Consider the following 12,862-nt stretch of genomic DNA (forward strand, 5'->3'; position numbering starts at 1 on the left):
TTTGTGACCATCACAGATTATCAAAATAAACCTCTAAGTAACCTTTATTTGTTACAGCTGGAGGGGGACCTACATTATAATTAGCTCAGTGGGTTTGCTGGGTCTTGATTTCTGTGGTCCTCCTCACACCTCACTGGCACCTGCCTCCTGGACTCCTTAGTTACCTAGCAACAACAGCCATGGCAACTGCCACAGCACCAGCTACTTATGGTGCTGGAGAATGGGATGCTGATGAGATGCAGGGAGCATTTTTTGCTATCGTGGAACATTTTTTATTCAATGGTAACTTGAGGAGATTTGTGTAAAACAGACATGACAACATTTAAAATATTACAATTCTAAATTACCACGAGAGGATACCTTCCTATTTTTGATCCTCCCATGTCTTTAAAACAAAAGGGAAAATGCTTTCAAGGAACTTTTCCAAGCATTCAAGTAAGCCTAGTAAAAACAGCATTGTTACAATATCTGGTATACCAGTTTCAACCTAACAGATTTAAGGAAGCAACCAAATTTAAGGATAGATATAATCTCCTCAGCCTGACTGTGGCCCTGATGAAGATCATCTGTGCAACGATTCTTAAGTGTTACATCCCACAACCTGTGGCCCCATCTCAGCTTATTAGGTATTATACATCTACACACTGTATGGAGACAGCCAATAAAAATAATTGCAAGAACAGTGCATCCATTAATTCGCCACTTGAAGTAACATTTGCAAACTTGGAATAAGTGGACGACCATGTGATGTGATTCTGCCATTAGCTGAATAGCTTTAGCCTATAGGCAGAAAGATTTTTTTATAGATAAGACAAAAGTTGATTCCAATTTAAAATAACTAAATAAATAAATACAATTTTAAAAATGAAAACAAAAATACATAGATTATTAATAATAATAATAATAATAATAATAATAATAATAATAGCAATAATAATAATAATAATAATAATAATAATAATAATAATAACCAGTGGTAATATTTTTTAATATATTCTGAAGACAGCACTGTTTTTATTTTTATTTTATTTGATTATTTGTTTTAAGCAAAGGCCTATATCCACTGATTATCTCACGTCACACGGCAGCAGGGGGCAGCTCGTCCCATCCACAACTGTACCGGGAGGTTTCAGTGGTTCAGCCTCACCGACAGCTAATGGATTAAAAAACACGCTGCCATCCGGCAGAGCTCCGGCGCGTCTCCGGGCGCTGTCACCAACATTTCAACATGGAAGTGAGTGCTGGAACGTGCAGATATATTGGATCTACCCCTGAAGCACACAGAGAGATATGCTGTCAGTAGGCTAAATACTGGCCGCCATGTGGAGGCTACCTACAGAATCCAGATAAATTAGATTAGTGGATTGACTGCAACAGATTATAGCTCTCCTAGTTCCTCGATGCTTCATAAGAAAACCTCATCAATCTGATCATATTTCAAGCGGGGTTTTTGGAATATAAAGGTAAGCATTTTTTCTTTCATGCCACCTACTTGTCTTTTTACTTGGTCTGGATTGTTTTGTGATATTAGCCTATACTTTATACTGTAGGTTATTCACAACAGAGAAGAAATAGGTCGCTGCATATCAAGTTTGATTGCAGTTAACGGAAACAAACGGGTAGCTGAGTGTTACTAAATTATTACATTAATTTTGATCCATCAGTACAGTAGACTGAAGGGGAAAACATTCTGGCACATGCTTCATTTGCTGCACCAGACCTCAGTGAGTGGCCTATTCAACTCGCTTTATTGTTAATAGTGAATAGATGGGCACCATTAGCTTCACCCTAAACACCAGCTAAACATGTTTTATTCCACCAACATGAGCAACAGAGCTGTTAGTATGCAATGAGGCATTCATGCTGTTTACTGTGTGAACCATAGACTGCATATTGCTCAGACTTGTATTAAATTATGACCTGTTATATGACTCTGATTGAGATGTTTTTGCTGAGTGGGCAAAAGTGTTAAAACTGTCCAATTTGAAAAGGGTTCAAAATATGTTTTAAATAATAGTAAATTATGTTTTGCTGAACACTGTTATGGATTATCCCATTAGTTGTTTTAGAGCTTTGTCTTCATATAGAGCAACATGCAGACAGCAATTTGTCTTAAGGAGTAAAATACTATAACACAGTCCTTTCATGCTGAAACTGTCTTGCAGAACTCCCTAATAAAGATATATTTCAAAGATAAACAGTTAGCACTATTTATTGATTTAATTGCGGCACACATCAGCAAGCTCAGAGAATCAGGATTCAGTGTTCAGTGAAACATAATTTAGAAAGCAAGGTCTGTCAACAGTGAACCTGCTGTAGTTGTTTTTAATCCCCATGACAGTCTCTGCTGTTTTCTTGGCACCAGTCCACACTGTGTGTGTCTGACCTGCGTAAATCGTTATATAACAGCCTCCTGCGGTCACTGTCAACAGAAGACACCTACATTAGTGACCACAAGAGGAACTCACTGCATCATACAGTATGGTGTCCAAATGTCCAAGCACAGGAAAGCAGGCCTATTCAATAATGAGACAAAACACTAAGACATTACTGTAGGCCTGATGAAGTGCTTTCTACTACAACTTAATATTCTGTTCCACCAGTTAGGGAAGCAGCATTGTGACTGTGAGGAGGTCAGGTCAGTCCTTGGATCAGCTTGATAATTGGGGTATAAAAGGTGAAATAGTGGACCTTGCCTTTTCCTCCTTGCTGTCAGGAGCTGCCCTTTAATAAGATAGTTGACACCTGGCTGCTGCAGTGGCCACCAGAAGACAATGGTTTGACTGGGCAGGTACTGTCAGGCGTGATAATAACATTCTTTGAAAAGATTTAAGATGCAAAAGAAGAAATAACACAATCTTTCTCTTACAAATAAAAAGCAAAATTGATATGCAGTAAGATGCACCATTGCTCAATTTAATACATTCCAGGGTTTTGCCATTACTTGGTCTGCTATGACCAGAAACTTATGGTGGCTAATGTTTAGACAAATCCTACGGTGTAACTGATTTTTCTCTCTTTAGCGATAACCATTGTCTCAGAAGAGCAAGTAAGATAGTGACCTCCTGTTTAGGGAGTCCCAAGTGCTATACCGAATGTGGTCTGATTAGTAATGGTGTGGCCTAATCACTACCATCTATGTATTTCACCAAACTGAATGAATTATGATATGCACTACAAGTGAGAACTGGATGAACATGCACTTGCATCATGCACAATGCAGGTTATTCTCACAGTCTGAATGTAAATCTATGCTCTACTCACTGAATAATATGCAGCATAAAGGCTAAAATAGAATGACAAGGAGGAAGTTTTTAAAGTTGAGATCTAATATATGAGGAGGACAAGAGAAATCTGGCAGTTTAAAAAAAGTGGCATGGTGGTTGAATGAGAGTTTTTACACTTTTAAGGGTAGAAAAGGGTTTGGGGTTGGTTCAGCCCATGATAGTAAAAGATACGTCTGTTCTAGTGTCTAATGTCTAATGTAAATGGACTCTAAGAAACAGACTGTCACCAGAGTAGGCTGTGGAAGAGAGAAAAAATAATTGCATATATCACAGGTCACACCTTGTTCCTGGGTAATGAGTGCCTTTTGATGGTAGAATAATATTAGAGGTGAATGTGTCTCTCTCATAATGGCCTGCTCAGCCTCCTCCAGTCGGTTCGCACACAGCCCTGTACAACACCGCTGTTTGGATAAAGGATGTGCAAGTATAAGCAGAAAGGGCACGGGAATAGCCAGCAAAGCAGGAATGCTGTTTTGCATTGTGTCCGTAATCCCCAGATGAAAGCGGCCGCTGATGAGGTGCAAGTGCAGAAAAAGATGCAACAAAACTGTTGCCGTACAGTGTCTGTGTTTTCATGGAGAGAGGAGATAAACAGATTGTGTTGTTTGGACTTAGACTGAGAGACAGAGAGTATAATCCCCTCTAGCAGGGAGAGGAGCAACAGGGCAGCAGGATAATGCCACCAGCAGAGAGACTTGCAGACCCTGCTTGGCTGCTGTGCTGTTGCCATGGTTGGTAATCAACTACAACCTAATATGCACTGCATTCTGTCCCTGCAGTATGTATGGGACATGCATTATACAGTCTCATCTATTCTTTGGATATTGACTTCTCTGATGGTAAATTGTTCAGTTTTCTAACTTTATTCTTTAATGTGATTTAAGAAGCATACCCACAGGGCTATAGTTCACAAAAAGTACCATTGTTGGTTGCTCTGTGGTTTTGACAGACTGTATGGCAGTGTATGTCAGCGCAAAGTGATCACATGGCGTACAGCTTTAACTCAGGGAGCTATTACTGGTCGCATCTATTAATACCTCCAAAGTCTGCGCTGAGGCAAGATGCTGTTCAGTTACGTCTGACAGAAAGTCTCAGGGGTTTCAGTTGTAATTAGACGCAAGATTGTAAAGGCACAAGAACTTGTTTACCTCTTTCAGTGGTACATTTAAGGTTCCCAGATGCTCACTTGATGTAGAGATTTAACGATTTCTGAGGATAAATAGGAGAAAGTATGACATATCCCTACATTAGAGTGATAAGAGCGATTGTGGAGCAGATGCTTACACTGATATTTGGTAGTAAGAACATTATGGTAACAATGTACTGTGTGATGATCTTTTTAAAGTAAGTGTATGTACCAGTAGTACACATCAATGCAAAACTTAAAGATCGTACAGATCCATCAGAAAACTCTCAGCGGTTGTGTTATCAAAGAATTACAACAAAGATACGTACAATAAGAACTTGTCTTTTTCTGGCCAGATACCATTATCTGCTTATTTGCATATTAATCAGCACATACAAATTATGGTATACATTGCTGATATTTTTTTTAAATTTAAAGATTCTAGAGGCCAGAGGCATTATGTTTTTAGGTTGTCTGCCCAAATATACATAGGTCCACAAAGTCTGTCCCATTCTCGTGAACCCAGTATCTCAAGAAGGCAAATTTGGCTCAGCTGTCCACTTGGACTCCACAATGAACTGATTTGGCGTTCAAAGGTCAAGGTCACTGTGACTGCTTATATCTCAACCTATGTCTAAATGCTATATCTCAAAAACACCTTAGGGATTTTCTTCAATTTTGCACAAATGTCCACTTAGTCTCGTCAATGAAATGATTACAATTTGGTGGTCAAGGTCACTGTGACCTTACGTCTGTCTCATGAACGCAATATCTCAAGAAGGCCTTGAGGGAATTTCCTCCAATTTGGCACAACCATCCACTTGGACTCTACAATGAACTGATTTGGTGTTCAAAGGTCAAGGTCACTGTGACCGCTTATATCTCAACCTATGTCTAGACACTGTATCTCAAAAACACCTTAGGGATTTTCTTCAAATTTTGCACAAATGTCCACTTAGTTTTATCAATGAAATGTTTACAATTTGGTGGTCAAGGTCACTGTGACCTTACGTCTGTCTCATGAACGCAATATCTCAGGAAGACCTTGAGGGAATTTCCTCAAATTTGTGTTCACTTGGACTCAGGGATTAACTGATTAGAATTTGGTGGTCGAAGGTCAAGGTCACTGTGACCTCAGAAACATATCACTGCCCATAACTCAAAGAATTCATACACTAATTATGAGAAAATGTCACACAAATGTCTAATAGGATAAGATAATTTAGTGATGACATTTTATATGCAAAAGGTCAAAGGTCAGCTTCACTGTGACATCATAATGCTCTGCAAAAACACTCTCCTGGCCAGTATTCAATGTCGTAACTCAGGAACAGAAGGGGAGACATTTGGTCAGATACTGACTTGTTGGGTGTCCAGCTTGAAACTGATTGTGTAGATATTCTGTGCTGTTGGGCTGAAGATGTGTGAAGCATCCATGTTTTAGAATATGTAGCTTCTTTGCAGCAACATCCATATTTGAAGCATTGTCTACTGTCATGGCTACATATGAGTCTGGACAGGCATGGATGTAAACTGTAAAACTGAAGTTTTTTTTTTTTTAGTTTTAGCTGTTTTCGTGGTCTTTTGTCTTTTTCAATCTGAATTTGCTTCAGCAGTTAAAATACTTATAAGTTCATTGCTCTTGATATAATGCATTTGAAAATCACAGGTTTTAAATAAATACATTTGGATTTTTTATATGTTTGTGATAAGCCAGTAGTGGTCAATAATAACAGACCTTAGATTTATCAATCAGTGGGTTCATCTAGGCTGTTAAGCTTCACATAAAGATATTTTACTAGTTTTTACTGGCCTTATAGTCTATATAAGTTAAGAACTTGCTTGTGGTTCCTTCAATAATTTATGTAACTTTGGTTTTCTGTGACCTTGTTTCTGTCATGTTTACATGTGTGTTTTTGTGTAAATGTAATCCCTACAGAGTGGCAGCCATGCTGACCAGCTTTATGGAGGGTCTTCTCTGCTGCCTGACCTCCAAGTCTGCCAACGTTGTGGTTCCTGTAGAAACTTCAGAACCAGCTGACGGCTACGAGTTTGTGGAGGTGAAACCAGGCCGCGTATTACGGGTTCGGCATATAGTCCCTGACCGGCCGGCGGTGGAGGAACCCACTGGGCCGGGTGGGAGTGTAAGCTGCAAACGAAAGATCACAGTATACCGTAATGGACAGCTATTCATTGAGAACTTGGGTGACAGGGCGAGTGCTGAACTGAAAAACTGCCAGAATGGGGAGACAGAACCAAACAGTACTGTAGAGGTTGAACTGACAGACTGTGGTAACTCCTCACCGCCTGTCAGCATCCCTGAGCCTAGGTCTGAGTCTGGAAAAGACGGAGCAGCTGAAACAGGAGCAGGAGGAGAGGCATCTGCTGCTGGACAGACTGACCAGTCGCAGCAACCCAGGAAGCGCAGGCGGAAGCCCAAGCGCACAGTAGTGATTGACTGTGAGAGGAAGATATCAGCTTGTAAAGGGACACATGCAGACGTGGCTCTGTTCTTCATCCATGGAGTAGGAGGCTCCCTGGACATCTGGGGAAGCCAGTTGGACTTCTTTTCCAGGCTGGGCTATGAAGTGATCTCTCCAGACCTAGCAGGTCATGGAGCCAGCTCAGCACCACAGATAGCTGCTGCGTACACTTTCTACGCCCTGGCTGAGGACATGAGATTGATCTTTAAGAGATATGCACGCAAGAGGAACATTCTCATAGGACATTCCTATGGGTAAATTTAAGATCTCTGCATTAATATAACACACAGTTGAGTCAAGAGAGGGTCCAGAAGGCTTTAGGGTATGTGGGAAAAAAGTGAGAACTTGAAAGATACTGAGGACCCCAGACAAGCAATACATTATTTGTATTTATGTCATTTACGTATAATATAATTACATCACTTACAGCATCAGTGAACTGAAGATTGACATAGTTGGATACAGTTTATAGTTACTGCATGCTCTAATAATTGTGTCTGTCTCATGAACGCAATGTACGCATGTATTTTAATTACTTCATCAAAGTTATGTAACTTATTACATTTTTAAATTAATTTTCTAACAAATGTTTTAAACTGTGAAAAAAATGTCCAGAAATAGGCTTTAACAAAAGATGGGTAAAAGTTGCAAAGACTTTTTACCAAAATGAATATATTAGGATGTAACCCCCTTGCAATCACAACATTTTGATAAGTAACTGTGATTTAATTACATATTTTTCTAAGTAGCTGCAACTTAATGCAACTTATTGTTGCATTATTTATTTTGTAACACTGCCTGTTCTGTTCTGCTCTCCTAGTGTGTCGTTTTGTACCTTCTTGGCCCACGAGTATCCGGATCAGATCCACAAGATGGTGATGATCAACGGCGGTGGTCCCACAGCTCTGGAGCCCAGCCTCTGCTCCATCTTCAACCTACCCACCTGTGTGCTCCACTGCCTCTCCCCGCTGCTAGCCTGGAGCTTTCTCAAGTAAGACAGACAGCAACACCATGTCCATCAGTCCAAAGATCTTATATTTAATCTGACTGACAAACTAACTCCACAGCTGTAATCAAGTGAACAAGAACTGTTTCAACTGACACACCCAAACATTTATGATGTTGGCTACAAGTGTGATATTTATGCTAATTCTCCCTCCATGTGGCACTGTGTTGTGTTCATCCCACCCACAGTTCAGTGTCATCGTAATCCTGTTTTTGTTTATTTTAAGCCATTTGTAATTTAGGTAAATCTCCTCTGCTCTGCCCCCTACAGGGCCGGCTTTGCTAAACAGGGTGCCAAGGAGAAGCAGCTGCTGAAAGACAACAATGCCTTCAACGTGTCGTCCTTTGTGCTGCGTGCCATGATGAGTGGCCAGTACTGGCCTGAGGGAGACGAGGTTTACCATGCTGAACTCACAGTGCCCATTCTGCTGGTTCACGGCATGCATGACAAGTTTGTCCCTGTTGAAGAGGACCAGCGCATGGCAGAGGTGAGTGGGCCACTTCAACCCACAAAGCCCGGGATTCAAACTGGGAAACTGACCCTGCTAAAGACACTCCTGTCATATTGTGAACCAAATGTTTGGTTAGAGTGAGAGAACCAGATGGTCAAAATGAGTCATGTTTGTGTCTGGATCATAAGAATGAAGATGAAAAAGGACTTAAGATATTTTATTTTTAGATGGTTTAGGCCCTAAAGTACTAAATTCTTAACCTTTGATCTGTTGTATTTGGAGATTAATCCTCACCATTTCCCCACAAAACTCAAACATTTTTCAATAATTTTTACCATTTCTTAAACTATATAATACCTTTTATAAGATTTTTTTCTTATTATAATCAAATGGAAAAAGGCTCTCTGAAATAAAGGAAATCAATTAAAAAATCTCAAAGTGACTATAACTAATTATTAATAATTAATAGATCACATAACTGTGTAAAATGAAACAATAAAATGGCCTGTTATGGATCACTCTCTCCGCTCTTATCAGTGTTGTATCCAGATACAGCAGGAAGCTGTTCTCAGCAAACAAGCTGTAATAAACCCACTGTACACGCCCTCTCAGCACCAGACAGCAGATGGATAAAATGAGCACTAGCTGATGAACATAGTGGAGCATGTGGTGCTGATGAGCCATATATTTCTCTCAGGAGTTGGTGGAGACCAAAACTGAGGTAAAAGGAGAGTGATTAAATATCTCTGTGTCTGCTGTGTGTGGAAAAAGGCAAATGTTTGCGAACAAACTTGCCACATAATAATTTATATGCTGACAGTGTCAGTCAGTGTTGTGTTTTCAGCTTGTTTCCAAAGCCACCCAGTGACCAAAAAATGTTATTGCAGGTTTAAGGTGTTTTTTGGTCATCAGTGGTCAACAGTGATGTAAAGCATGAGAAATTTGAAACACTGCAACTACATACGACTACCTGAGCTTCAAGGACTGTTGTGTAGGCTGTTTCTCAACTGGAGCTCTGAGGACCCTTTGTGGTCTGTGAAATAGTAAAATATATATCATAAAAGGGCGGCACAGTGGTGCAGTGGTTAGCAATGTCGCCTCACAGTAAGAGAGTTCAAATCCAGGGTGGGGGGTCCAAACCCCAAGGTTGGGAGCCCCTCTGTGCAGAGTCTGCATGTTCTTCCCATGTCACCTAGGGTTTTCTCTGGGTACTCCAGCTTCCTCCCACAGTCCAAAGACATGCAGGTTGATTGGTGACTCTAAATTGCACATAGGTGTGAATGTGAGCGTGAATGGTTGTCTGTCTCTATGTGTCAGCCCCGTGATAGTCTGGTGACCTGTCCAGGGTGTACCCTGCCTCTTACCCAATGTCAGCTGGGATAGGCTCCAAAAAGAGGCTTTGTGAAAAGGATTACAACATTTTAACATTCACTTCAACTGAAGCTGAACCATCACAACCTCTCTGTTTCCTTTGTGGAGAGGTTCTGCCAAGGATGCTTAGGGCTGCTCAAAATATGTAGGAGGTCCACAAAAGTTTAGAACTACCGATGTAGAAGACCAGATTACTCCCTTCAGTGAACTCAACGATGTAACATGGTTACACCTCCCTTCAAAATTACAGTAACTCTTGTTAAACTAGCTTGAGAGCGTCATTTCTCGATCTACAAGAGTACCTTGGAATTCTGATGAAGGGCACTTCTGACTGAGAGACTGAATTGCTCTTTGATTTAATTTATCATAGTATTTGAATTGTTGAAAAACTCATAGACGTGGGCTGTGATTCAGAGGTCTAGAACCAGGCCAGGCACAAAACATAAAGTGGGAGGTGTTTGTTCTAAATTGTATCTAACTTATTTTTTATTTCTGCTCATAACTTTCCTTCAGATCCTCCTCATGGCCTTCCTGAAGGTCCTGGAGGATGGCAGTCACATGGTCATGATGGAGTGCCCAGACGCTGTCAACACACTCCTGCATGAGTTCTTGCTCTGGGAGCCGGCTGCCCCTCCACCGCCAAAGAAAGAGTCCAAAGCACGTCCAGAAACTGCCAAAGCTCAATCTGACAGTACCAGGGCTACATCTGACCCTTCCAAGGTCCGACCTGCAACTGCAAGGCAGACCTCGGACGAGAAGCCAGACAGCAAGGCCAAGAAATGACTGAAAGTTAAAGCTTTCAGTGGTTACTACATGATATCATGGCTGGCCATGCACTGGGGTCCTGATAATCTGAGTCGGTTGTAGCTGTTGAACCTGATGCTGAGCCAAGAGGAGCCAGTTTATCTGAAATGGTCCAGCTAAATGTTGGACAAGTGAAGGTGTGATGCAATGCAGAGAATTCAAGTCTGAGTCCAGTTATATCAGCTGCTGAGCTGAAGGACAGAGGAAAAAGGAGCTCCACTAATGGATGCTGGAGTTTCACTCTTCAGCTGACAGCACCCTGTCCTCAACATACAGCAGGGTGGATGCAGCTGTGCCTTGAAGTGGAGGGTGGTGATGATGACAGCGTAGGCGAAGCAAGACACAGAAACGGTAACATACTGCCATGAGGGCGAGCCAAGTTCTCAAGCTGGAAAAGTGATAAAACTTGAAGTGTAGACAAATCAAAAAGTTTCACCTGCCACACACTGACAGCTACATTTTAGAAAGAATAACACTTGATGGCCTGGTCTGACTTATGCCATCCCTAAAATGTGGAGAATTAAAGGAATGGTTTGTATGAAACATGCTCCTGATGACAACTGCTACACTGCCCTACGTAAAGCAGCAGCAGAGCCTAAACCTTTTGGACACTAGCTGGATAGTAAACGAACTGAATGTATTATTATGTCAAATTGTGACATGATGAGATAGGTGTGTGTCAGAGGAAGTTTTGTGGCGTGGATTTTCTGTTGCACATGATGGATTTCAAACCTCACTTCTTGTGAAGGGGAGAGTTTTAAGTGGGCAAACAGTGTTTAGTGATACACACAAAATTGCACCGAAAACAACTGGGTATGCATTTCTTGATTAAATATGTTCATTTAGTATTTTGAGCATTGTTTTTGTTCTTCAGCACCTCTACAATGTGAACCAGAATTTTAAGTTTGCACAGTGCATTAGATGTAGCCTCACCTACTACTACAGTTGTGACTTGTGAAGCTGAACAAGTGACAAATGATCAAGACAGAAGTGAAAGTAAACGTGTTGCTTCCTAGAATTCAGGGAAATGTGTTCAGTCAAGTGTGTCCTGTTTAATGTAGGAATAGTTGAGTCTCAGCAGTGACTCATAAACTCATATAGTCAGAACTGGCCAAACACACAAACCACTTAAAGAGCTGTTAAACAAATTATAAGAACACTTACATTAAGATGCATCAGGGTAGTGCAACAGCAGGGTTTAACAGACAACATGAAATATTTTGCATGTAGCCGTGTGCTGGCACTGCAGCACCTTTGATATTTCAAATCTATGACAATCAGTGTCTGATATACTGTATTATGAACTTCCATGTGGTATTAGAAAGCACTTGTTTAAATGATTCCCCATTCCCTGCACAAAAAACTTTGTGTATGCAGCTGTTTAATATATAAATATAATTCTTCCTCAAACCCATTTTTATTTTTTAGGATAGCAAACTGTCTGCACTCAAAGATTTGAATGAATGAAGTGATTGTTATAAATAAATAATAAGCATTTATTATTTATTACCAAAACTTTGCTATTCTGCAATGTTTGTTTTTTACCTTGAGAAGTGAAGCTTAGTTCTAATATAGTGGCATTAAATTGGTACAAAAACTGTATTTTGACACGTCTTTAAATATATGTGAGTCTGTATCATAAGACTGAATTTATTCAACTTTTGCACTGTAACACCAACAGGGCAGATAGCTGGAACTACAGTAGGGAGCTGTTAAATCCTCTATGACGGTTTTTTGACCTCTACAGTAATGTGTGTATGTCTCATCGTTAACCGACATGTTCTCAGTGCTGCCGTAGTTCACAAACCTCTGAACCTCTCACACCGAATCAGAAGTTTGATTTGTTTAACGTGTGAATGAAGCACAGACGTTCTCTCTGATTCAACAGTATTTGATGTTTTTTTATATACATAGATTATTCTTTTTATACATTGTATTTCTATTTGTGGTGGATATTTAGAGATGTAAAAGGAACTGTAGCAGGGAACTCATTCAATCAAGTGAAGATGCAGCTTTGATCAGATAAATGTGACAGATCTGTTTTGAGACTCGTGTTCATTTCCATGTGTCACAGTTTACGAATGGTTTGTCTCTATGACTGTCCTGAGTTCGAAGGAAACTGTTCATGTTGTATCTTTTGTGTCTTATTTTTTTTTAACTGTTTGCCTTTGACAATGATTACACATTTTGCTGATTTAAAATGTTATCAAAGTAAATTATCGTGAGTTTTCAACAGTTTTGTCTTGTGTCTTTCATATGATATATTTCAGCTTTACTTTACTTTTCTTAGTTACTTTACCGCCCTTTTTCTGTCAACATTTATTTAGCCAGGGT

General features: G+C 40.2%; 1 protein-coding gene across 1 annotated transcript; it reads left to right on the forward strand.

The window, feature by feature from the left end:
- Positions 1–1,115: 1,115 nt before the first annotated feature.
- abhd8b (abhydrolase domain containing 8b) lies at positions 1,116–12,618 on the forward strand. The gene is made up of 5 exons (XM_049587765.1): positions 1,116–1,463; positions 6,353–7,150; positions 7,717–7,887; positions 8,173–8,389; positions 10,238–12,618. Exons 2-5 carry the CDS (start codon positions 6,363–6,365, stop codon positions 10,505–10,507), a joined length of 1,446 nt encoding a protein of 481 aa, XP_049443722.1. The 5' UTR covers positions 1,116–1,463; positions 6,353–6,362; the 3' UTR covers positions 10,508–12,618.
- The last annotated feature ends 244 nt before the right edge of the window (positions 12,619–12,862 follow it).

This window comes from Epinephelus fuscoguttatus, linkage group LG10 (genome assembly GCF_011397635.1).
Source record: "Epinephelus fuscoguttatus linkage group LG10, E.fuscoguttatus.final_Chr_v1".
Lineage (NCBI taxonomy): Eukaryota > Metazoa > Chordata > Actinopteri > Perciformes > Serranidae > Epinephelus > Epinephelus fuscoguttatus.

Bases quoted from the DNA above. Each gene is read 5' to 3' on its own strand.
- abhd8b (XM_049587765.1), top strand. From the start codon at position 6,363: ATGCTGACCAGCTTTATGGAGGGTCTTCTCTGCTGCCTGACCTCCAAG. The intron at 7,151-7,716 runs GTAAATTTAAGA...CTGCTCTCCTAG, and splicing joins CTCATAGGACATTCCTATGG to TGTGTCGTTTTGTACCTTCT. The intron at 7,888-8,172 runs GTAAGACAGACA...TGCCCCCTACAG, and splicing joins CTAGCCTGGAGCTTTCTCAA to GGCCGGCTTTGCTAAACAGG.